This window comes from Equus przewalskii, chromosome 5, assembly GCF_037783145.1.
Source record: "Equus przewalskii isolate Varuska chromosome 5, EquPr2, whole genome shotgun sequence".
NCBI classification, from domain to species: domain Eukaryota; kingdom Metazoa; phylum Chordata; class Mammalia; order Perissodactyla; family Equidae; genus Equus; species Equus przewalskii.
The window spans coordinates 85,612,994-85,640,111 of record NC_091835.1 but is presented as its reverse complement, the minus strand read 5'-3'; the positions used below and the strand labels follow the sequence as shown (position 1 = coordinate 85,640,111).

Sequence of the window (27,118 nt, the reverse complement as noted above, 5' to 3'; positions counted from 1 at the left end):
CGGATTACTGTAATCTCCATGGTTTTCCTCAAAACCCTCTGAGCTGGTACAGGGAAATGGCCCAAGACCCGGAGTCAGACTTGGAGTCGAGTCCTGAACAAGTCATCTAAACGTCATTGATCCTCATTTTCCTCATCAATAAAGCAGGAATGATGACTAACACCTGCCTGCCTTTCAGAGTTACTAAGTGGGTCCACCTAGCAGGGTAATGGTCTGCTTGAGAATTACCATGGAGCTTGTTAAAAACCTAAATTCCCTGAAAAATTCTGACTCAAAAGGTTTTCATTTGGGGTGGTGTGGGGGCAGGGAATCCGCAAGAGGTGGGAGAATGGACAGGATCCATGTTCGACCCTTCCCTCTCCCCCTCCTGCTCCACACACCCAGTGACACGCCTGGAAGACTGACATGTGCCACGTCTGAGAACCAGTGAATAGTGAGCTTAAACATACTGACACGGTAGACACACGCACACATGAGGTGCCGTAAATGCTCCTGAGAGCTTATGCAACTAACACATTTAACCTTCACAATGACCTCAGCCATCCCATGATGCGGGTGCTGCTGTCTCCATTTCAGAGACGGGAGAAAGGAGGGCCAGGAAGGCTAAGTTCCTCCCCCAGATCACACAGCTAGCAAGCCACAGAGGCAGACCAACCAAGAGACATTTGGCCCCAGAATCTGTGCTCTCAACCACAATGCTTCGTGTCCTCCCTTTTACCGTCTGTAAACAAAGGAAGCACTATACAACTTAGCAAGTGTTATTCAGAAGGTCTCACGGCTTACCCAACGAACTCCCTGCCCTGGTGGTCCAGAAGCTGAGCCTGCCCTGTATTTCCAGCCTCATCTCCTCCCCAACCAACTCCCACCTAACGCTCAGTGCAGCCGTCCAGCTCCAGGCATCGCTGTGTCCTTCATCTGAAACCTCTCCCAGAGCCTGTTCCTATCTGGCTGAAGCTCACTGCCCCACGAAGGCCGGGTGCCCGCGTCATCCCGGCAGCGCCCGGAGCCTCCGCACCACCGATCGCATCCAGCCACCACTGTTCTTCCTGTTCCCTTCTGACCTTCCCTGGCTACCCTTAGGAGAAGGGGCCACCTCTGACTCCCCTTTGTCTGCCTGGGACAGTGGCCGCAAGAGGTCCCTGAGTTGAAAGGGCGCTCTTTAATGCCTACATGAGTCCCTGACTCTGTGTCCACATCCCAATCCCCCACCCTACCCACACAAGACATTGAATCATGCAATGTGAGCATTCAGGGCATCCCTTCAGACTGGGCTCTCCAGTCATGCATTCATCTGGCAAACACTCCTTGAGTAGGACCAACCGAGCCCCCGGGACGCAGAGTGAGGCCGCAGACGCAGGGCCTGCGCTCAGGGACGGCACCTTTTAGTTAATATTCAGAGAAAACTGCACAGAAAAGAGATTCTCCGGCTGCACAGTGGGAGTACAGAGGTGTCCCTGAGCAGATCACACCTATCAGGCCACCAGGGACGTGGACACCATTCCTTCCATCCCACAGCAAACTGGTTCTTGTAAGGGCAGCTTCCCTGCACACTATTTTTAAGGTTGTGTGTTTACTGAGCAACCGGCTCTGTGCTGGCACTGGGCTCAGGGCTCCAGCTCATTGAATCTCATCGACAGTCTGTGTAAGGCTGACACTGTTGTCATCTCCGCTTTCCGAGGCAGTGAAGTGACTTGACCACAAACACTCCTACACAGGTGCTTATCCACGTATTTATGCTCGATGGTGCACCAAGAAGCTTGTCAGCAGCATAACGTTTTAGTAGTTTCTGGTAGAATATTAAACTCTTTCTGCACCCTTTTAGATTAGCTCAGTGCAGTATGACACAAGGAGTAGAGAATAAACTAGGGCAATGTCCCAAACATCAGGTCAGCCCTTACTGGGATGTAGATGAAGGTCATGAATGTCTTCCTCTGGGCAGGGCCACCCTAGAACACTGGCGGATCAGAGGGGGCAGGCTGGGTCTCACAGCCATCCGCGAAGCGCACCTAGCAAGGGGGGCCTGCAGTTGCTCCCTCACTGACACTTCTCTGCAATGGAGAGGGTGTCCTTAAGTTAATAAATGATTAACCTTCACTTTTACTGTAAATGTGATCCTACTGGTGAAGTTCTCTATTCGTTAAAAAAGCCATCACATTTTAACCTTTGCAAGCAAGTGGATATCTATTCTCCATGTGCACGTATAGTACTAAATATCAAAGGGAAAAGAGGGCTTTGAGGATTAACTGCAGTCCCTTTGGGGTCTTCTGAAGTCAAAGATAAGGAACGAAGTGGAGTCTAGGCATCCACACAGACCTCGCAGCCCAGGGCCACGTGCCTGCAAGGCTGACGAAGTTCACCTGATGGGGACAATACATACAAAAACTGGCAGGATAATGTTGTAACCAGGGGAACCAGGTAAAGAAAGGGGTACCAAAGGTCTGGCAGAAAAACTAACATTATCTGTTGAGTGTTTTGCAGAGGGACAGTTTCAGGAAGAGCCCAACTAAGAAGGTTCCCCCAAGCAAGCTAACTGAATCCCATCCTAGCTGCCTCAAACTGCCCCAGAATGAACTAAAGTGGACTGTCGTCATCATAATCTCACTGTAACAGTAAACTCTCTACCCAGGGCAAGACTTACCTGCCATTTTCTATACATGCGATGTATGAAGACACAGGATTAACGATTGTGCTTGCGCTGGATCCCCCCTCTTATGTGCCATGACAAGGGCTTCTATCGTGATTATTCATGAACGCTCCCCACAAAAAGAAGCCCAAGCTGTGCTCAGGAGACACTGCTCGGGAGCCAGCCCCAGTGTTCTCCATTGCTTGTGCCAGGAATAAAGCTTCCTTCACCCACTTTTGCCTTGGCTGTGCTTTTTGGCTCCACACTCAATGGGAGATGAACCCATTTGTGTCCAATTACAGTGTTTCTGAAATAAACATGTTTTGTCCTCATTTCTCTAGACTTCTCCTTGAAAAAACAGTTAATGTCTATTAGAGGGATAGTATTTAAATATCTGAAGTGCATAAGGATGCAAACTAGGCAATCTATCCACAAATAAATGAAGAAAAAAATTATTGATGAATTTCTCTAAAGACTTTTCCTGTACAGAAAATATCACCTCTGTTTATTATAAACTTAAGTCTATTTACCTTGCTGTTTTTGGGGGGAATGGGCCTTCTTGGAGAAGATGCATTAACAGCTCTGCTAAATTTGCTTTGAAAAGAGAGAGAGAGAATTAATTACTAATCAAATGCCTCTCCAGGAGTTATAGACAAAAGCCCAGGCTGTCACTAGCACAGCAGTATGATTTTTTTGTGATGCAGCAGTAATTTAGAAAAGGAAAAGTGAAGGCAATTGAGAGTTCCTTTCGTGGAAAACAGCCTTAGTAAGCATAAATGAATGCATTAAAAGTTACATTTCTCTTTTTCTCAAAATTATACCCCAGGAAATGTGCATTTACCTCCTTAAGTAAGAAAAATAAATAAATAAAATCCCCCCATCCCCCGAGACCAAACGCGGTTTTCTAAATTTAGAAACGGCCATCTCTCCTCGTTAAAGGAGAAGCCATCCTTTTGCTAAAATGTAGCACTTCCTGTGAACTGCTCTTAAACAGATGTGGCATGTTTTGTTTCATTTTAAAGTAGCAACAGAAAAAATAATAAAATTATCACACAAGGCAATTGTGTTTCAAAACATTCTGAAAGAGGAATAGGGACCTAATTATCAGAAAGCAGCGGTTGCTGCGGGATGGAAAAGACCATTCGGATTGATCTGGTTATGGAAACACCCACTCTTCTCTCTCCGAATCCCTGTGGCCATCCCGCATGTACCTGATGGAGCTCGCCTCACTGGCTGAGGACTTCCAACTGCTCAGCCGCTTCAGCCTGGCCAGCTTTCTGTTCCATATTTCTAACTCTTCTATTCTTTCTTCAAGGTTGTTGGTTAGTTTGCAGAGCTGCTTCACTGCACCTACATTTTCCATAAAGATCTGGTCCTAAAAATGAAAATAACACAGAGTGCATAAATTTACAGTTTGAGACCAGCAGAGAACTGTCTGTAGCCCATTCGAAGACAGCTGGAGCACACCACTGAAAATGGTTATAGACACACATAACCTCAAGTTCATTCAAGATAAATCTGGAGAGGTTTGCAACTTAAAATGGTCTTGCTAAACTGCTGGCTGTGTAGTAAAGCTGCTTACGTTCCATTTGCAATAAAATGGAAATATGTCCTTGTCCCAAGAGGCAGAATGGAGCTGAAGGACATCGTTGAGTTTGGAATCCAAAGATTTATTGTCAATGGCCACTATGCTATATTTAAAACTCATAAAAAGGAAGTCAGAACAGGCTTCTGAATGTTGATTTGTGTGTGCGTCACTAAATCCTCCTAAGAAATGAGGCCAGTTCCTCCTGGTAAAAGGTGCATCAAATTGCTTCGGCGAAGGAGGGAGGAATAAAGCCCTGGGCTTTTCTCTAGTTCTGCTGCTTCCTCAATGTGAGACCCCAAGAAAAATACAACAACCTCTCTGAACTTCAGCTTCTTCATCTATAAATGAGAGGATAATTCTTGAGGTGTTAATTTCTGCTTTAACATCCCGTGAGCTACCATGTACAATTTATATTTTAGCCTAACTCCCAAACAAAATCTAGAACAACAACAACACTTAATTCTTCCTGTTCAGAGAAAGTCACTGACATGTCAGAAAGAGCAAGAAAGGGGAGACCTAGCAAGGCCAGATTCCCGGCTCTCCCCTCCCCAACCAATCACTGCAGTTGTCAGGGGAGCATGTGTGTCTGCGTCTCAGCCACAACAAAGACCCAGAAAGCTCTCACTGGCTCACACCCTGGTCCCATGACCTCTCCTTCTTTCCCTCTCTCTGTTCACAAGCTCAGAACACCACAGTGCTCCTTGGGGCTCGTAGAGGCTGGTCCATTATTGTAAAGTGATGAGCTCGAGGCCAAAGGAAAAAGACTGCTTTGTGGTTGGGAGATCAAACTCAGGGCCATGTGTCTGAGATTCTCATCATGCAAACCAAAGCTTTAAAGGTTTCAAGCACTGTAAAGCAACTGCTCAGAAAGGACTCAAAAGCTGACCATTACAGATTTAAGGCTTAGTTTGTGCAGTTTAAAGACATGCACACTAGTGTAGAACACACTGGTAAAGGTAAGCATAAAGTCAATTTCAGAATACTTGAATACTGTACCATGCTGGTGTGTAAATCACTATACTATAAAGGTTAAAGGGCAAAAGTATTAAAAATAACTAAAGCTACAATAATTTGTTAATGGTATGCACATAAAAAGAGGTAAATTATGACATCGAAAACACAGAATGTGGAGGAGGCAGTAAAAGGACAGAGTTTTTGTATGCGATCAAAGTTAAGTTGTCATCAGCCTACAAGAGCCTACTACATCTACGAGATATTTATGTAAACCTCCTGGTCACTACAAAGAAGAACCTACAGTAGATACGCAAAAGATAAAGAGAAGGAAATCAAAGCACGCCACCACCAAAATCATCAGTTCACAGAGGAAGTCAGCAAAAGAGGAAGAAAGAAACAAGGGAAATGCAAAACAGCCAGAAAACAATAAGATGGTGTGAGTAAGCCCTTACCTATCAATAATTACTTTAAATTCTCCAATCAAAAGGCACAGAGTTGGCTGTATGGATTAAAAAAACAAGACTCAACTATATGCTGCCTACAAGAGACTCACATCAGCTTTAAGGACACACATAGGTTAAAGGAATGGGAAAAAATATTCCATTCAAATGGAAACCAAAAGAGAACAGGAGTAGCTATACTTGTATCAGGTAAAATAGAATTTAAGTCAAAAACTGTAACAAGAGACAAAGAAGGTCATCTTATAAAGGCAAAGCAGTCAATTCATCAAGAGGTTATCACAATTGTAAATATGCACCCAACATTGGAGTACCTAAATATATTAAGCAAATACTAACAGACATGAAGGGAGAAATAGATAACAATACAACAATAACAGAGGGCTTCAATATTCCACTTTCAACGATGGATAGATCATGCAGACAGGAAATCAATAAGGAACATTGGACTTAAAGTATACTTTAGATCAAATGTACCAAATAGATATACACAGAAATTCCATCCAACAACAGCAGAATACATAGTCTTCTTAAATGTACACAGAACATTATCAAGGATAGATTTTTAGGCAACAAAACAAGTCTTAGCAAATTTAAGATTGAAATCATATCAGGTATCTTTTCTGACCACAGTAATATGAAACTAGAAATCAATAACAGGAAGAAAACTGGAAAATTCACAAATATGTGGAAATTATACAATACATACCTGAAAAACTAATGGGTCAAGGAAGAAATCAAAAGGGAAATTGAAAAATATCTCAAAACGAATGAAAACAGAAACACAACATGTCAAAATTTATGGGATGCAGCAAAAGCAGGTCTAAGAGGGAAGTCTATGGCAATAAACACTTACAGTAAGAAAAAAGAAAGACCTCAGAAAAATAACCTAACTTTACACTTCAAGGAACTAGAAAAAGAAGAACAAACTCAGATCAAAGTTACTAGAAGGAAAGAAATAACAAAGATCAGAGCAGAAATAAATGAGATAGAGAGCAATAGAAAAGAGCAACAAAAATAGGAGCTGGTTTTTTGAAAAGACAAACAAAATTGACAAACCTTTAGACAGACTAAGAAAAAAGAGAGAGGATTCAAATAAATAAAATCAGAAATGAAAGAGGAGATGTTACAACTGATACCACAGAAACACAAAGGATTATAAGAGACTACTATGAACACTTATACTCCAACAAATTGGACAACCTAGAAGAAATGGACATTCTTAGAAACATGCTACCTACTAAGACCGAATCATGAAGAAATAGAAAATCTGAACAGATCAATTAAGAGTGAGGAGATTGAATCAGTAATCAAAAAGTTCCCAAAACAAACAAAAGTCCAGGACCAGATGGCTTCACTGGTGAATTCTGTCAAACATTTAAAGAAGAATTAATACTAATCCTTCTCAAACTCTTCCGAAAAACTTGAAGAGGAGGGAGTGCTTCCAAACTCATTTTAAAAGGCCGGCATTACCCAGATACCAAGGGCAGATAGGGACACTATGAGAAAAAACAATTAGAGGCCATATCCCTGACGAATACAGATGCAAAAATCCTCAGCAAAATATTAGCAAACCAAATTCAACAATACATTAAAAGGATCATACACCATGATCAAGTGGGATTTATTCCTAGGATTTAAGGATGGTTCACCACCTGCAAATCAATCAATGTGATGCACCACGCTAACAAAACGAAGCATGAAAATCACGTGATCATCTCAATAGATGTAGGAAAAGCATTTGAGAAAATTCAACATCTTTTCATTATAAAACCTCTCAACAAATTAAATCTAGATGAAATATACCTCAACATATTAAAGGTCATATATGACAAGCCCAGAGCTGACATCACACTCAATGATGAAAAGCTGAAAGCTTTTCCTCTAAGATCTGGAAGAAGACAAGGATGCCCACTCTTGTCACTTCTATCCAATACAGTACTGGAAGTCCTAGTCAGAGCAATTAGGCATGAAAAAGAAATACAAGGCATCCAAATTCAAAAAGAACAAGTAAAATGGTCTCTGTTGCACATGACATGACCTTATATATAGAAGATAAAGACTCCACCAAAAAACTGTTAGAACTAATCAACAAATTCAGTAAAGTTCCAGGATACAAAGTCAACATACAGAAATCAGTTGTGCTTCCATACACTAACAACAAACTATCTGAAAAAGAAATATAGAAAATAATCCTATTTACAATAGCATCAAAAACAATAAAATACTTAGGAATAAATTTAACCAGGGTGGAAACTGAAGAAGCCACAAATAAATGGAAAGATATCTCATGTTGTTGGATCAAAAGAATTGATATTGTTAAAATGTCCACACTACTCAAAGCCACCTATAGATGCAATGCAATCCCTATCAAAATTCCAATGGCATTTTTTACACAAATAGAGAAAACAATCCTAAAATTTGTATAGAACCAGAAAAGACTCCAAACATACAAAGCAATCCTGAGAAAGAACACAGCTGGAGGCATCACACTTCCTGATTTCAAAATACAATACAAAGCCATAGTAATCAAAACAGTATGGTCCTGGCATAAAAATAAACACAGAGACCAATGGAACAGTATAGAAAGCCCAGAAATAAAGCCATACATATATGCTCAACTAATACTTGACGAGGGAGCCAAGAATAATCAATGGGGAATGGATAGCTTCTTCAATAAATGGTGTCAGGAAAACTGGATATTCACATGCAAAAGTATGAAACTGGACCCCTATTTTACACCACCCACAAAAGTTAACTCAAAATGGCTTAAAGACTTAAATGCAAGACCTAACACCTTAAAGCTCCTGAAGAAAACATAGGGGAAAAGCTCCTTGGCATTGGTCGTGGCAACCATTTTTTGGATATGGCACCAAAAGCAAAGGCGACAAAAGCAAAATAAACAAGTGGGACCACATCAAACTAAAAAGCTGCTACACAGCAAAACGAAAAGGCAACCTACCAAATGAGAGAAAATATTAGCAAAACATATATCTGGTAAGGGGTTAATATTCAAAATATATAAGGAACCCATATAACTCAGTAGAAAAAAGTAAATAATCTGATTTAAAAATGGGCAGAGGACTTGAATGGACATTTTCCCAAAGACATAAACATGGCAAACAGGCACATGAAAAGATGCTCAACATCACTAATCATCAGGGAAATGCAAATCAAAACCACAATGAGGGGCCGGCCCCCTGGCTGAGTGGTTAAATTTGCCCGCTCTGCTTCGGCAGCCCAGGGTTTCGCTGGTTCGGATCCTGGGTGCAGACATGGCACTGCTCGTCAGGCTGTCGTGAGGTGGCATCCCATATGTCACAACTAGAAGGATCCACAACTAAAATATACAACTATGTACTGGGGGATTTGGGGAGAAAAAAGCAGAAAAAAACCGCCCACGATGAGATATCACCTCACACCTGTTAGAATGGCTATTATTATAAAGACAAGAAACAACAAGTGTTGGTGAGGATGTGGAGAAAAGGGAACCCTTGCGTACTGTTGGTGGGAATGAACACTGGTGCAGCCATTCTGGAAAACAGTATGTAGTTCCCACAAAAAAGAAAAAGTAGAGCTACTATATGATCCAGCAATCCACTTCTGGGTATATATCCTAAGGAAATGAAATCATTATCTTGAAGAGATATCTGCACCCCACGTTCATTCCAGCATCATTCACAACAGCCAAGATACAGAACCAACCTAAGGGTCCATCAATGGCTGAATGGACGAAGAAAATGTGGTGTATATATATATATATATATATATATATATATATATATACATAAATGGAATATTATTTGGCCATGAGAAAGAAGGAAATCCTGCCATTTCTGACAACATGGGTAGACCTTGAGGGCGTTATGCTAAGTGAAATAAGTGAAACAGAGAAAGACAAATACCGTATGATCTTACTTATATGTGGAACCTAAAAAAGCTGAACTCAGAGAAATGGGTTTCATTACTATTCTCTTTAATTTTGTATGCGCTTGAAATTTTTCATTAAAAACGTTAAAAAATAGATAAATCACAAAACAAAAACAAATCAAAAAAAATAATCTCCTGACAGAAGCTCTTCTAAATTTTCTAATTCTAGTACAAATTTTCCTTAACATTCTATGGTTCTAAAGGGTAATAAATGTCATATGACTATTTATTATGTTTGCATTGTAGAAAGCCTTACGCCATAATTATAACTGTATTATTTACCGTGGTCTGTTAATTCCACCCAGCAGTCCAAAACAGATTCCTGGGCATCCGCTGCCTCCTTCCCCCACAGGCAATCCATCACATAGTGCTGTCAGCTCAACATCCTAAATCTACTCAATCTATTCGCTTCTCTCCATCCTCCCCGGCACTACCAAACCTAATATTCTTTTTTATTGTTCTTGGCAACTGGCTTCTTCTTCTTCTTCTCTTTCTTTTTTTTTTTTAATGTTTGCTTGATAAATTAATTTGTGATTTAGCTCAAACTAAAGCGGACTGTGGAGAAGGATGCTAAAGTCCTATCTAAACCACAGTAGGTTCTTTCTACAAGGTCTCCCCAACAGGACCTTCAATGCTGCCTCATGAGATACGAGCAACGGCTGCAATTGTCCAGTTACTTGTCAATAATGACAAAGTCATCTCTTATTTCTCCAACTCAAATTTGCCAGCACCATACATCTTCCAGGTAGATCCAATAGGCAAGAAGATAATTCATGTGTTTTCCCATTTAAGAGGACGCAAAGGTGGAGAGGGAATTTACTGCTTCATTCCTGATTATAATCACGGCCCTGACTTTATGGATCCAATGGAAAATTACCAAAAAGTAAATTTCTAGGACATGTTATGAGGATTGATTCTTACTAAAATACTTCCGACTTATGTCCTCTACCATCATAATGGAACCACTGTAAATATTCCAAACATAATCTAGAATTTTCTGAACATGTCCTTTTCTATGCAAGTGAAGGGTCTCTATGACTTCATTTTAACCACGAATGTGCACCCAGATGCCTGAGGAACTTTTCCTAAAGGCAAACATCCAGGTCCCCTGTAGAGGCTGTATTCATTAGGACTGAGATGGGCATAAGGCTGGGGCATTTTGAGAAGCTTCCCCATCTGATGCCCACTGTTGGTTAAGAACTATTTTGGTTATAAGCCAATATGACCTCAATAAAATAATTTTCAAAAAATCTATTTTGTAATTGGACCTAATTTGATTATTCAACTCTGTCCAGTTACTATTAACCATTTTAAATGGGACCCACTACCTCAGCAGAAACATAGCTTTACAATTGTGATGCAAAAATGATTAAACCAGGCGCCGGTCCAGTAGTGCAGCAGTTAAGTTCACGTGCTCCACTTCAGCAGCCTGGGGTTCACTGGTTCAGATCCCAGGTGCAGACCTATGCACTGTTTATGAAGCCATGCTGTGGCAGGCATCCCATATAAAGCAGAGGAAGATGGACATGGATGTTAGCTCAGGGCCAGTCTTCCTCAGCAAAAAAGAGGAGGATTGGTGGCAAATGTTAGCTGAGGGCTCAAATTCCTCAAAAAAAAAAAGTGATTAAACTAGTTTGCCGCCACCAAAACTTGCTCATGGAACTGTGGGAGGAAAGTGGCAACTACTTCAAGGCCCACAGGAAACTTTTACCCACTGTCTAAAGACTTGCTTTGTGGGAAGGGTAATATGGACAGCATGAGCAAATTTTCTGAAAGGACATGTGGGGCCATTTGGCGAGTACATGTGCATGTGACAACAACAGGGAGGCATTTGTCAAACCAGAGCCACGTTCTAGCTTAGAGTGGGTCCCTATTTAAGCCTGTCTTTTCCCACAGCCCCCTTCGCACTCTGTGCCCTGACCATACTGAACCATATGCCATTCGCTGAGCGCATCATGCTTCTTCTGGTCTCTGGAACGAGCCCAGGCTGCTCCCTTTCCCTGACCGCCCGTCCTCCCCCTCCCCCACCTTCCTCACACTTGGGGCTGTGTTTCCCGATATTAAACACCTGGAGACAGACCCCACCTCCTGTGCGCAGCCGATTGCCCAGCCCAGAGCAGTAACTCAGCACCTGGCTGATGGATAAACGAATGAATGTTCTTACAATGGTGGCTCATGCCATGAGGCGTTGAGAGGTCAGAGCATTGCTCTCTAGTAAAACCAAAGAGAGTGGCCAAAGTTCCAGTTTATTCTTTTATCGGAGGTTCTCTCAGAAAAACAGAAAGACTGAGGTCCAAATTCCCTCTCCACATTAGGAAGTGCCCATGGAAACGCAGGTGAATTAAGCAAAGAGCAAGAGTGTTTACATCTGGAGTGCAATGGCCAGTCGTTCGATTGTACCCAGCCAACTGGTTTCCAGTCCGGTTGGGTCCTTTCCCCAGGCCTGACACACGTCCCAGGAAAACCTCCCACAGAGTCCCAAGGGGGCCGGTGTGAGAACGTTCGTCACTGCGTGGTTTGTGGTCACCAGAGTTGGAGGGGTCCTTCACTTCAGAAGGAGAACATAAGGACCCACGCCAGGGAGTTCCAGCCTCCGACTGAGAGCAGATGCACACAATTCAAAGAAACCCAAGACACATGCAAAGAAGGACACAGTAATACTCCAGAAAGCCTGACTATCCAGGGATATAAATGAAACACATTAGCGCGGCCGCCATCGTTGCGGGGGTTGGAGGGAAGAAGAGACGGCGATGAAGAGGGGAAAACGCAATAAAGTGAAGGGGCAGGAGGAGGAGGAGCATCGTTCATCCACCGGAAGTTCCAGTTATAACGGAATAATAAATCCTCCGGAGGACGAGGGCAGGGAGCTTACATCCTGCGGAGTTCCCGCCTTGCTGCTCAGCTCCCTCTCTCAGCTCAGGCAGCGTGAAGGCGCCGCGCAGACTGAACCACTGAGGCAGGGCGCAGACTGAACCACTGAGGCAGGGCGCAGGAGCGGGTGCTCTGTCGGCGGAGTCGCGTCCCAGAGGAGGAACGTCAGCACTGCTCAGAAAGGGTCCAGATTATACTCAGAGACGGGACTTCTTTAAAAATTACTCGAAAATATTCTCCTTGAAACCTTGGGCATAAACCCAGCATTTTAAGGAAATCACACTTTGGTAAATAAAGTGTGAGATTCCAGGTATGAAATCAGAGGCGGCTTGAATAACAGGCCCGACTTTCACAGCATCGCCTCCACCTGCTGACACAGTTACCGTGGTTTCAGCTGTCTGGAACAATGTTTTCCTCACCCAACATTTTAAGCATATACAAAAATTTTAAAAATTGTATAGTAAATGTCTGTATACTATCACCTAAATTCCACAATTAGCATATTGCTCTCTATCCTTTATCACGTACCTCCCCATCTATCCATCCACCAATCCATCTTGCTTAGACACATGGAAAAAAAATAAATGAGCAATAACTTTTTTAAGAAGACATAACTACAAAAAGATTTTCCAAGAAAACGATAAATGGTATATTTCTCTCTAAAATTTTTTTACCAGAAACAAGAGAATTTTCTCCCTGCTTCCAGTGTAAGGGAGAAACATCTACAAAGAGGTGACCTGTTGTTAAACATCCAGGGTTGGTTGTAAGCACATGTTAACTCAAAGTAATCTTCCAGCTTGGGGTCGAATCAGTGGCGAGGGCAGCAGGGGTGCTGCCCCACGGGAGGCCCAGCCCCACAACCGACCAGCCAGGTCCGCCGCCTCCCTCAAGGAAAGCCTGCCTTTAAAGTAACTGCTGAGGAGGACATTTAAAAGCCTCCATTTAGATTCTGGGCTGGCTATTTGAACTTAAACTAATAAAACTTTTTTATTATTCAGTTTTTCTATACGTAAAAATGAAAAATACGTCACCCTACAAAAAAACATAAATCACTTCAGAGACATCTGAAGTGGGGGCATCTCCAAGCGGCATCTGGAAAAAATTTATTAACAATTAACCATTTATTGGGTTATACTATGTTGCAGACCTAAATGTTGTGGTCCTAAGAAAACCTTGCATTACCAAAAATGATTTATAAAAACAACAGCTTCAGTGGGGAAAGTGATCACGGTAGCATTTGAACCCACCACCCGGAAGTTAGCTCCACCGCAGACTGCAAAGAACACGGTTGTTTGTGTCGTGTAGCCATAAAGGTGACCTTACAGTCCCCAAACTGGCTGAGCCAAGTTTTGGACAAAGTTTTATCTGATGCTGAAATTCATGCTCTTAAACCACTGCGCCCTATCTGTGATGGTTTTAATCATCAAAATTGGTGGTATTTTGGTTCATCTTTCTCCATCTCATCTGTCGCCTCCCTATCCCCATGGGACGGCTCTGCCCACCTGGCGCTCTGACCCTGTGCTCGCCCCTGCCTCACCCCACAGCCCCTCCCCCACTTCTCCAGGCCTTACGGGGACTGTTTGCTGCTTGGAGTCCTCTTTGCTCCTCATCCCATAGGAACTTGAAAGCCAACAGGGCCGGCAGGGAACAGGAAGCGGTGATGTGGGGGCCCACAGGCCCCTCGGGGGAGCGCCTCCCTAGCACAGCACCAGAGCTGACATTTTAAGGGAACCGGAAATCGGAAATTTGTGTGAACATCTCCACATTTTTAAAGGTAGGCAACAAATCTGAGAAATTTTAAAACCCTGTGAGGGGAAAAGAAAGTGTGCAGCCAGATTGGGCCACAGGCTTCCAATCAGTGACGTGCGTGCGCCCAGGACCTTCCCTCAGTAATCGATGTCTTCACCCCTGCCTGCGGCTTCCCCTCAGCCCGACTGCTCTCTCACGTCCACGCTCCCCGCCACTCTGGACATCTTCATCTGAAAGTCCAGCTGATGCCTCAAACTCAAAATTGAACCCACCTTTCCCTGGAAACCCCTTCTCCTCCAGACTTCCCTGTGTTAAAAGAACCACTTCTCTTCCTTTCTCCGAGATTCAAAGACTCAGGCATCAACATACACAAATTCCTCCTGAGAAGCCCCTGCATCCGGTCCCACACGAACGACGCAGGACCGCAAGGCACGGCCTCTGACCCTAAGAGGCTCACGGTCTGGTGGGGAGACCAGGACAACACAGGAGAAACGCTCAGGGCCCGGGCAGTAGAGACGGGATCCATCAGGGCACCGCAGGACTCACCGGTGCACTCCGTCGACCCTGCTGACTTCCTCACTGCCCGAGCCCGTGGTTAGAACCACAAAGCAAGCACTGGAGACAGAGTTCTGACAAATATGGAGATTTTTGCTCTCATGCAACTAACTGGGGAGGTTGGCAAACACCAAGTCAGCAATTACAAGATACTCTCAGTTGGGGGAACACCCTCTATGCTGCCGTGCGTCCCAGCGAGGAGGGGGACGGGTCGACACAGCCAGAGGGCACCTCTCTCCAATTCCAGCAAAGGCATTTGAGGTCTCGCGGTGGCCCTGCATCTTACAGAGGGAAAGGGAGTGACACGGGGACCACCTCAGATGAGGGGCTGGGACGGTCTTGGGCTGAGATCCAAACGATGAGGCCGTCGAAAGGGAGGGTCTCCAGCGCAGAGAACATGCAGTGAGCAGCCCCAGGCAGAGACGACTGGCGAGTGTGGGGAGTGGAAGAGGCTGGTGGGAGAGGAGCCTGTGTGCAGACACATAGCATCTGGAGGGTCTCAGCTTTCTTGGAGGGTGTGTGGGGTCTGAGGGGGGGAGGTGGGGGTGAGTGTTAGGAAATGAGTTAGAAAGAGAAGCTTCCCTCCGGATCGTGGAGGGTACAGTAATAAGACAACAAAGAGCCAAACGTGGGAGAGGGGGTTCCATGATCGGAGATTTGTTTCCTTTGCTTTTTGTTTTTAGGGAAGATAATCCTAGTGGTGGCTAGCAGGTCAGTCAGGAGGTCACTATAACAGTCAGGGAGAAAAACGGAAGGAATAAAGACAGGAACAACCGACAGGAGATATCACTGGAGAAGAGCAGCAGGGCCCGGCGTCCGGCTGGATCTGGGACAGAGCGTCAGGAAGGCCCCAACAGCCGCCGGGCTGCCTCCGCCTCGGCCACAGCCTCGGTCCCCAAGGGCTGCCCGGGCCCCTCCGCCAGTCTCTTGGTCCCCCTTCCTTCCGTCCGTGGACCCTGCCCAGTCCCCAGATCCCCTCTCCCTGGCTCTGAACTGAGTGGTGCCTGATAATGTGTCCACGGCGCTTCTCCCGTGTGTCACGGGCTTTATTACGTGTGTGCTGTCTTATCCACATGGCGGGGAAGCTACTTGAAGACAAGAGGCAAGTGTTGTTTATCTTCTTGCGATTCCCATAGACAATTCCTGCAGCACAACAGCGGAAGGAAAACAGAATCGACACGGAGAGCAGCCTCACGCTGTTGCCGAGGGGCCGCTTCTGACACGCAACCTCAAACACACGCGGGTTGTCCCAGGACCAGTCACTCCCAAGGGCAACCTCCCTCCAAACAGAGTCAGCCGTGGCTGCACTTAAGGCAGTTCTAACATTCACTGGGGACATTCCTCTTCTACCAGGAACTCCTAATAATAAGGCTCAAGAAATGCAACCACCTGCTCCCAGTAATCACAGAAACAAATAAATAAAGTTGCCAAGTAAAGCAATAGAAGAACAAGCAAAAGGCCAAGTCCCCAGTGTCTAGTGCGGGGAGCATGGTGCCTGCCCCCGGCCCCGTGCTCTCAGGATGGGCCCTGAGCCCGCTCCCCACCTCCCACCACTGAGCGGGAGCTGGGAGGCACCGAGGAGAAGCAGCAAATCACCCAAATAAGAGAAGCTTATCTTGCAAGGTCATCTCTCCTATTAAGAAGGGAGGGAAAAGGTGTTTGTGCTAACTTTGGCTGGATCGCTAATCTCCAACTCTGGCTGTGCCGGACAGTCTGTAAGGATCCAGACACACTTTTCCCTGCTTTGGCATAAAGTGTAAAGTACATGCGGAAATGGCACGGCAATCGTGGAGCACAGCATTCCACATTTTCATCTGCATTCCTGATTTGCATTTTAGCTTCGAGGAAACTTGCTTTACAGCAAGGAACATTTGGTGGAAGAGAAAAGGAGTGAAGAGTGGAGAGACCATATCATCATCTGATCACCGGTTATAACAGCCCAGGAGGCGCAGGAGGTCTGAGGGAGCCCCTTTCAACAGGCCGCCCCCAAGTGGCAATCAGACACCGCAGTGCCCACAGGAAAGGGGAGGAGGCCAGGAAGGCAAGACGCTCTCTGTACATCCTGGTTAATTTACAATTAACAAAGAGCAAGGGACCACGGGAGCCAGGTTCCCTGAGTTCGTAATGAGAAAAAGCAAAGGAGTTATTCTGGAAGGACTTCTAATGTGAAGGAGGGGTATTCACAGCACTAAAGGCTAAGCAGCAATCGAAGTCTTCCTCCGACGCTCTTTTCTCCCCGAGGCCTGTGAAAACGCAGGAAAGTGAGGGTGGCTTTTACTATACAAATATCCCGAAAAGATTTTAAGCACGAAAACTTCAGTAGTTTATTCTGAAAGATAAATTTCTCACGGTTCACCTCTCGAGTGAAGAGAGAGCCTGTGCCCGGGAGAGAATGTCTGCTATTGAGGACATGGTCCCAGGGAGCAGGGGAATGACCCGACTTCTGCCCCATGGCCGTGGGGGCCCAGGGCTGGGCGGGCCGTGCAGACCCCATCATCTAAGTGTTCTTGTCAGAGAGCATGAGGGACCTAACATGAAAATGCACCCTCCCCTCGCTACTCCACGTGTGGCTTGCTGACCAGCAGGACCAGCAAAGTTGGTGTCGCCTGGAGGCCGGTAAGAAATGCAGCACCTGGGTCTCAGCCCATTCTTGCTGAATCAGAATCTGCATTTTCATAGGATCCCAGTGAAGCGTGTCCACTTTGAAGTTGGAGAAGCCCTGCCCCAGAACTGACAGACGATGGATCAGCCTCCACTCCAACGTCTCTCCAACTACTGCCAAGTCCGTGTCAGCCCGTCTCCCATCCCGGCATCAAAGATAACAACAACGTAAAGCGAATCAGCAGCAGAGGGGATCTGCAAACCTCGCAAAAGACGCAGGATTTCACAGAATTAATAGACGTGATCTCAGAGAACCGCTCGAATCACAGAGCGAGCCTCGGGAAGCGCGGGGATGGCAGCCGTGGAGCCCTCACAGGCGGAGAGGAGCCAGTCGGAGACATTCCTTCCAAAGAGAATGATTTGAATACCAAAGAAGTAAGCCAGGCCCTTGGGGAAAATGAGGAGGGTCAAGAATACCTTTGTAAAAATGACCCGCTTTATGACTGTGCTCTGAACGTCAGACAGACAATTTTCCTGAGAAACTGTGCTCCAAAAGCACTCAACACCTCATCCGGTCTTCCATCGTCCAAGGAGGAACACATTGTTTTAATTTTAACTTAAATGATATGATGTGAGATAAGTTGTACTTTCATAAATTTTAGTTTCATTTTTCAAGACAAAGTCTGATGAAAACCCATCGCCATTTCTCGTGATGCTCAGTCCTGGTCTCAAGGGTGCTCAGGCTGCCTGGCCTCTCCCACGGCCAGTCTTCCCCAACAGTAAGAGCCGCTGGACTCTGACACTCGCTGGGGCACATCCCTTTCTCTTTTTCCCTCTGGGACTTCTTTTTGGTACCAATGAGCAGTGTGGGATCATGGATACCAACCTACTCTCCAGTTTGGTGCCAAGTTCCTTTACTGTTCCCTTTCCTGGCCAGCTGTGTGGCGCACTGGGACGCCCTGGCAGGCGTCCACCGCGGGGGTAAGGCTCTAGCGGCAGAGTCTGTCTGGCAGTTACCTTGTCGACCATGAGGAAGTGCTCCAGCGTCTCTCCGTTCTCACATGTGACATCGCCAACCTCTCTGACGGCTGCAGGCAGGATCTCTCTTACCTCCTGGGCAATCATTCCTTGAAACAAAACACCCCACAGGTTTAGTCAGGAAAAGACCATTCTGGACAACCTCCTCCAATGCCTAAGCAGAATGGAAGACGGAAGCCACCCAGACACCTTGCAAGTACCTGCTTATCCCTCCTCAGCTTTTGCTTTGATCTACGATGCTTTAGAAGCAAAAATGGAATTGTGAGCCAAGAGCCACTGCGGGATTAAAAATGCAGTGTCATTTTCCCTGAGACTCTGGGCTGCATGTGGGGAGGGCTGAGCGAACACCCTGGACTCCAGGCCGCATGTGGGGAGGGCTGAGCGAACACCCTGGACTCCAGGCCGCATGTGGGGAGGGCTGAGCGAACACCCTGGAAACCCTGGGCGCTGGCTTCCTTTCTTTTCCTGCAGGAGAACTTTGAAGTGGTCCCTCTGTCTTTAGGATTCCTGCCTTGGGGCATGAGCACCACTTGACCCCTTCTCTGACCTCGACCCCCCTGCCTGCCACCTTCTCGCTCCATCCCACAACTGCCCAGTGCTGCCCCTCATGCAGTCCGAGCTGCCGTCTGCCCTCAGCCCTCATCCCGGGAGCAAGGGGCCCCAAGTGAACAGAAACAGTGCATTCCAAATAGTGCCCCAGGACCCGGGGCGCAGGGGTCGGGGTGCGGGGTCAAGTGAAGACGACAGAGGAGTTTCCTTTAACTTTCCTGTTCTGGTGAGGCTGGGCTTCACAGGGCATGAGTGAGACCACCAAGATGTTGTGCAGTGCCCTAGCACGCAGGCTCCAGGTAGATCGGGCTTTAGTCGTCGACAATACAAAGGTAACAAGGGGATTGTGCGCGTACCTGTTTGATGCGCAGCGTTTATCCCCATGGCAGACGCAAACTCAGGTTTGTAGTCGTATTCAACAATCCTCATTTGGGCTATTCTCCTCAGCTGTTCATTTGTGTCAACCTAATTTAATTTAAAAAGAGCACATTTCACCCGCTTAGATATTCGCTGCTCAAATCAATGAGTGACCCACAGAGATCAGGAACACGGACAGTGGGACTGTCCTTTCCCCTGGCCTAAACTATTTTAAGAGAAATTTATGTCTTTCTTCTCAGATAAGCCAGAGTTCCAAGGCTCACGTCAGTCACCTCCATCCTCTGACTTACAAATGAGCCGGTTTCTCGGTCTAAACTGCAGGGCAAAGCCTGCTCCCACCTCACTTCTCTCCTGAGACGGGAACCCTCCCTCCGAGAATGGACACTGCTGCTCGGGATGGCACCACATCACTTTGAGATAAACACACAGTATAAACAAACACAGGTCAATCCTGCTCATAAATTGACAACGCAATGCTTGGTTCAAGTAACAGCCTCTGGGGTGTGGACATAGCCTCCGTCACTGAATCACAGGAGAAGACTTCCTCAAGTGGCAGATTACAGGCCCCAACCACACACCTGCTGGACCTTCGAGACCCTTCCCCTCCTACAGATGGCTCCTCCCGGACCGCCCTGCTCAGTGATGGCATCCTCCTCTGAGCTCACTGCGCCTGCAGGTTGTTAAAGGCGTTCCCAACTGTCACTGCAAAGTCCTCAGAAAAGTTTCTCTGGGTCCCAGCAAGATGATAGCAATGAAGACAACAGGATGAATTTTCCTCAAAGCTTAATGTGTTTCATTTGGATTCCCCTTGGAGTTGTGTTTCCACAAATTGATGTTATAGCAGGATCGATTTTTATTTTAAATGACCTTATTCAACAAGTAAAGGTTTGGCAGGCCTATGTAGGTTCCGTAAATTTTCTTTTAGAACTTAACTGGATTATGAAACCAGTGGTCTCCTGGCAATTGAAATTATACTGCCTGGACATGCACCCACGTGTTAGAGCAACCCCAAAATGCTTTGCTGTTGTTGTTGTAAGAAAACCCCTGCCACGGCCCTCAGCCCTCCCTGACTCACCCGTCAGGGAGCAGGAGAGCTCCTCCCACATCCTTAAAGGCTCCCTCCAACCTCCCCGTCCCTCCTCCCGACCCCACCCCGTTTGCTGGTTGTCCAAGGTTGTGGCTTGATGCTTAATTGGCTGAAGGGACGGGCTTTCCTGCGGGTGTTTGTCGGGGGGAATAATTTTGACCTCACTGGTGTTTTGTAACTCCTGTTATCCAAAGCTTGGTTCAGTTCATTCATTCCTAGTTTTATTTAACTAACAGCCACCAGTTGCTTCAACACACCATGTGCTGCACCGAGAGCTGGGACTTCAAAAACGACTGAGTTTTGGGAGCTCGTGGTCCAGGCAGGAAGGCAGACCCACCACATATGCTCATCTGACGATGCGAGAAACCCAGGCGATGCTGGGGTATGAGCAGAGGGTCCTGGCAGCGCCACAGGGGTGTCTGATGTACCCTGGGGGACGGAAAGGGAGCTTCCTAGGGACAGTGGTCTCACTTCACTTCCCAAACTGCCCCGCCTTTCAAGCAAGACCTTGCTCCAGCGTCTTCCCTGCCTCAGAAGCTCCTCCTTCCCGCTTGCCTGCCTCCTCCTCCCCAGTTTAACATCCCTTCCCGAGGGGCAGCTCCTGACCCCAAGCCCAGGAAGGGCCCCTCTGCCCCTGTGCTAATGGCACCTGCTCTCTTTCTTCACAGCACCAACCAAAGCATCACAGGACGACCAGTTGTGTCCCCTGTATCATCTGTCTCCCCGGAGGGTGTTCACCCCGGAGGACGAGGACGCACTGGGGGCCCTGCTTCTCTGTTTGTCACCATCCCCCGAGTCTAGGACCATTCCTGCACGTAGCAAGGGCTCCACTAATACTCGCTAAATAAACCGATCACTCTAACATGGAATTAGTCAGGGAAAGGTATGGGCGCAGGCGGTAGAGAGCGTGAGACAGGGATGCCAGGCAGAGAGAACACCGAGAGCCGGGTCCGAGGCAGCAGGTCCCTGCACGGTGTCTGCGCAGGCCCAGCAGAGTTTGGCGTTGCTGGGCTGTGAAGCCTGAGGCCAGAGCAGGGAGGGTGTGCAGGCCACGCTAGGAAGGAACAGGCGCGATCTCGGTCTGCTGTGTGCGCATTTTCCACGGCGAGTCCCTCCGCTCATTCGACAGTATTTAATGAGCAGCTACTGTGTGCCAGACACTGTCCCAGGCACCAGAGACTCACTGAGCAGCTCCTATCTGGACGTGAAATTGTAATAAAAGTTCCATTCCTCAGGGCAAGGCCTGGGCCTCGCTCATCTCAGGACCTGCTCGGCGCCCAGCAAAGTGTCTGGCACGTAACAGCACCCAAAACCTTCGACAAAGCAAAGGAGGAATGAGAGGACAGAGGTAGTGAGATAGCAGACCCGTCCCTGACAAACAGAATGGAGGACAGGGGCCAATCAGGAGCCAGCCTGGCCTGGCCTTGCCCCAGCCAGGCCCTGTCCAGGTCCCCGCTCCCTACGCCTTTGGGAGTCCTGGCCTCCTTCTTCTTATCTCCTTGGTCCTGCGTGGCCCCCGGGGGAGCCCGGGCGGAGGCCGTGTGGGCTCCTTTGCTGCAGGTGGAAAGCAGAGGAGGGTGCACCCTCCACAGGCCATCCAGGCGTGGAGGGAAACGACCCTGGTGTCTAAGTTGGATCCCTGAATGCATCCTCCCCAGAGACATGTTGCTACACACAGCCATGAGGTCCTATAGTATTATTACCATTGTATTTCAGATAGATTTGGGGCCAAAGAAAATTCTGAGGGTGGCTTGGGGATCCACCACCTTCTGGGACAAAGTTTCTCTAAGAAAACGCTCCTCTGATCTCTAACGCTGGCTGGTGGACGTTCCCAGAGGAAGATAAACAGCCTTCCCGCACGTCCCTGTGCCTACACTTGGCCTCTGGAGGACCCCTGAGGCCAGGGCTGCACCCCGGATCCTCCTCTAGGAAGCGCAGGCCAGCACTCGACGCCCAGCCTGCTCGTCCATGTGTGTTGAGCAGAAGCTGGAGACAGGACTCAGCATCTGATTCGATCTTGCCCACAGCAGTTCTGGAAAGTTCTGACCATGAATGCCGTCACGCTCCCTCACACCCAGGGTCTCTGCGTCATTAACTCAAGAAGCGCAGGGAAGACATTCCAGGCTGTGGGACTGTGCTTTGCTCAGGGCGGGCGAGCCCCTCACCCGTCATCTCCTGCGCCCACGCTGGGACCCTCAGGGCCCCTCATCCCCTCAGGAGCAGCTTGAGCGACGCTGGCTCACCTGAGCTGAGCTGAGCGACACCTGCACCTGTGCACAGTCCTGAGGGCAGCCTCTGCTGCCTGACTTTCTCAAGCTCTCACCCTTTGTCTGTGCTCGGCACTGCTGGCGCAGCTGGGAGAGAACAGAACAGCCTCTGAGCATCTCTTCTTCATCGACTTCTCCTCAGGCTTGTACTTTTCCTCGTTTGCGGCCACTTTTCCAGCCTTCACCGCACAGCTGACCGATGCACTCGACTTCCAGCTTCCTCAAGTTTCCCTCACGCCCCTTTGGGTCCAGCATCTCCTCTCCACCCTAGTCTGGCTCATTCCCGTAGCACTTCCTCTGGTCTGTAGCCGCATCAGGAGACAGTGCTGCTGTAGGGGAAGCGAGCTGCTCCTCACCTAGGCTGGCCTCATTTTCCCGGTACTTCAGTTTCAGGGTCTCAGTCTTACCCGCTTTATCTTCTCTGTGTCTTGGATGAGTGTCCAGATGGGCACCAGAGGTCTCCCCCCGGGACTCTGAGCAGAGAGCTTGTGTGCTCAGGAACCACAAAACGACCCACACTGCCCTAAGCGAAGACACAGTGCCAGCCGAGGCAGCGCTTGCAGTCTTGTCCCCGTCACAGTGTCGGGGAACACATCTGGCTGCCACACTTTGCAACGGTCCATCCAGGAGCCATCCCTGGTCACCATGCATCCTCACAGATGAGGCCTCGCCGCAGTCCTCTGCTGCATCAGACCATCATCGGAAGGTCAGTGCCCAGCACACCTGGAAGAACGGCTCTCTTTTTAAAATTGGACAAACTGAGTCAGGGAGACATGAGGAGGACAGTCACACCCCTGTCAGCACCATCGTCAACATTACCATCAGCTCGTTGGTCTGTAATAAATGGTGAATGGGATAGACAAGATTTCTAGAGACATATTTCATAAATGTGGATAGATAGGTTAAGAGAAAATATATTAATATGAAATAATTTAATAAATAAATTACAAATAATTTTCGCTTTTTACAAGTAAGTAATAATAATATTTATTTGTTTAGCCTTGTACCGCTAAAAAATTATTCATATCTATGAGCTTAGAACCAGCCCTCAACACGAGTAACATGAACAGGAGCATCCTGTTGAGTAAGTGGAGGCACAGATCATCTCCGGCCACACTTCCTGGGCCTGTGGTTGCCAGAACCGGGACCGAAACGCAGCCTTCCCCCGCGGACTGGTCTTCTCTTACTCTCTCCTGCTGCTGTGAGCAGGAGCGGATCCGGGATTCCAGGGAGAGCCCGGACTGGGTGGCATTTCACTTTGCGCAAAAGGCTTCCTGGAAGGGACTTGAGAAGTTCTCGGGAAGCTTGCTATTTTAGGACCAGCGCACCATTTGAAGACGTTTGGTAAGTGACGTCCTGGGCAAAGCCTGGAGGGGGCGCAGGGCTTGCTGCCGTCCACCTCGTCGAGACAGGACTGGCCAGAACCGAGCACCACCGGCAGGGTACGGCTGAGTGGGTGTGATCTGAAACTCTCTCTGAGAGGGAGAGGCCACCGGGCAGGGCCGGGTCTGGAAACGTCTGTGAGAACTCTCCAGTCCTAAGGGTCCCATCCGGCTGGTAGGTCACAGCTCTTCTCACATGAGCCGCAGCTTCCCAGTTGGTGTAAAAGTCTAAATTACAACCATTGTCTGGAATTCTCTCAGCAAAGGAGGACTCTCCTTGGCTGGTTTAGAAAAACCAGTGCAGCTTTGCACGGGGAAAGGAATGGCCAGTGATTTACAAATTAAGTTTCCTATTAACCAAAAACAAGTAAGGAAAGGAGGTGTAAAAACATCATTCTGCCACAGCCTCAGAAACGCTTCTAGGAGGGGCCGTCCGTGAGCTGGTGGGCAGGTGGCAGCGGCCGTGAAGGGACAGAGTTAAATGTGGAAGGGCTGGGACCAGGAGTGACCTGGCATCTTCGTCCTAACCCCCCGGGTGCACTTGCGACTTTCCAAGACAATTCTGGACTTATTATCTCAAGGGGTCAAAAAATATAAGAGTTGGTGGGGTCAAGCAGAGAGGTATCATTTCCTTTTTAGAGATGAAGACAGTAATTTTCAGCAAGGGCAAGCATTTCATCCAAGGTCACATTGTGGGGCAAGCCCGAAATGGAGGAGCAGCCCCCTGATTTCTGACCTGTGATTTCCACTAGGCGGCTGCCTCTCCACAGAGGGAGGTCTGGGCAAAGCCTGGGCGATGCGGTTGACCGAGCGAGGCTGAGGAGGGACTTCTCCAACTACGCCTCAGAGAAAGAGAGTGGGGAGACAATGGCCGCAGGGCTGGTCCAAGGACTCGGGGAGGAAGAGGCTGGAGAGGCCCCGGACCTGCTGGGAAGGTGAGCAGGGAGATGGGAACCTGGAGCTGGGAAGGAAGGGCAAGCTCCAGCGGATGACAACGCATGGCAGGAAGGGCAACGGCCCAGAACATAACTCAGAGACGTCCTGCTCGTGAGGCCAGTGCTGCTATCACTGTCACTGCTCCTGTCAGGCAAACCCATTCTCTTGGGTCGGAACTGCTGCACAATTTCAGCAGAGATGCCCAACGGCTCTGACACACATAACTGCTCAGCATTATGTTCGCCTCACGCCACCAGATGACACGTAGAGTCGCCCCGTGCAAGGCGTGTCAGAGGCCAGGAGTGCCCAGCATAGCTAACACAGGTGTCAGGAGGTGCCCGAGGCCTGCCTGTGCTCACCTCCTGGACATTCTGCTTCGCCCGGCTGTCAGACGGATGCATAACTGTCCCCATCACTTTCACGTTGCCACAGACAACCAGGGCTTCGTCCGGCGCATCTGTGTTTATTCCCACTCGACCATGACAGACAACAGATTCTGGAACTTGTCCTCGCTGCCACAATGCATCACTGTCATTTTCAAACTGCCCAGGGTTAGAGGCCTGGAAAAAATACACAAATATATTACATGAAAGCGACAGTAGCAGGAATAGAGGATCGCTTTATGCCTCGGAGCAAAGGAGAACAGAATGTTCTGGTTCACCGAGGATCACATGCTGGACGTGGCATTCTGACTTATCCATTTACCCTGTGGCCCCAGGAGAGCCGGGGCCCCCTGGCTGCTCTGCCCCCTGAGCAGGGACTCACTGGCCATGTGGAACCCCGAGTCCCTACCGCATCTGTCTGAAACTGAGAATGTGTCAGTTACACCAGGTGGATGATAAGGAAGAAGAAGAAAACTCAAAATGACTATTTTTGCAGAGATGATAATAATAATAATTTAAAACCAGAACTTTACATCAGGATATAACATAAATTTTTTAAAGCTCAGATAAATAAAATACCTTGCATTTAGTGAGCCCTTTTATAGTTTTCAGACACGTTCATATTTATGAATGTGTACACAATTGACAAGCAAATGACAATACCAATCTATTTAATACAGCTCAGCTATTCCATGAACCTGGACGGCACAGCAGGGGCAGTAAACACAGCCGCACTTGCTGTGTGCTAATCCACACCCCAATCCCATGACGTGTGTCCTCATTTTGTTGATCCTGAGGCTCTGAAAGGAGAAACAAATTGCCCAAGGCCACAAAGCTAATAATTCCTGGAGCTGGAATTTTCCTTCCTTTGATTATTAAACAATGATTCTAACTTTGCCTTTTCGTGCTGCTGCCTGGAAGCAGCCGTGGCCGAATGCAGGCTTCAAAGAAGATCCAGGCGGGACCATTAGGCTGGGCAGATTTCTGGAGATTTTACTCTTGAATACAATTCTTTGCTGGAGAATTTCCCGCTATACCGCTTCCCTCCCTGCCCCACCCCCGCGGCCGCTGACCATATTTCCAACTGTTTTGAAGGAGGGATCTCGGAATCCCCCAAAATCCTCACCACAACATTAGTTTTTTTTTTTTAAATTATGACCTATTCTTCTAAATCTGATTTTGTGTGTTTCAGGCAGGTTGTCACAAATTCAGACAAACAGCAGGGACCCTGACCATCCAAAATTCGGCGTTCACGCGAAGTCTCCCCTCCCCCTTCCTGGCGCACACGAGACACTGCAAACAGCACTGACATGCACAGAGCGTCTCTGAGGAGCACTGAGCGAACCAGCCGAGCGGCTTCCTCCAGGATGGGGATTGGGGGACGCAGACACTGGGTGCTCACTATTTACTCTCTCGGTATTACCTGAATGTTTTTACCACAGGCACTTGTTACCAATTTAAAATAATTAAAAGAAACCACAAAGTTTAGTTCTTGGTTTGGGTTCAGCTAAACAACTTTTAGGTGTCCTCGACTTTCCATTTCTTTTCTACCTGTCTGAACACTGAGCTGCCTGCAAGATACCCAGGACCCTTGACAGACAAAAGCAGTGGAAGGATACAAAGTAACAACCTTCAACATTATTTGGTGTGAATTCACTCCAACAAAGAGCTTTTCTGCAAGGTCCCCAGAGCCCTGGCGGTTGTGAATGGCAAACTGGCTTTGACTCAAGTCGCTTCGTAGCGAGCAATCAACTAAACCCAGAGCTGTG

At 47.5% G+C, this 27,118-nt stretch overlaps 1 protein-coding gene across 1 annotated transcript in view; it reads right to left on the bottom strand.

The window, feature by feature from the left end:
* The window catches only part of MYRFL (myelin regulatory factor like), a 116,664-nt gene that overhangs the window by 16,375 nt on the left and 73,171 nt on the right, over positions 1 to 27,118 (bottom strand). Inside the window, 5 exon segments of the mRNA XM_070622061.1 lie at positions 3,154 to 3,217; positions 3,835 to 3,998; positions 18,347 to 18,456; positions 19,273 to 19,381; positions 25,326 to 25,526. Of these exon segments, the coding sequence (XP_070478162.1) occupies positions 3,154 to 3,217; positions 3,835 to 3,998; positions 18,347 to 18,456; positions 19,273 to 19,381; positions 25,326 to 25,526 (648 nt within the window).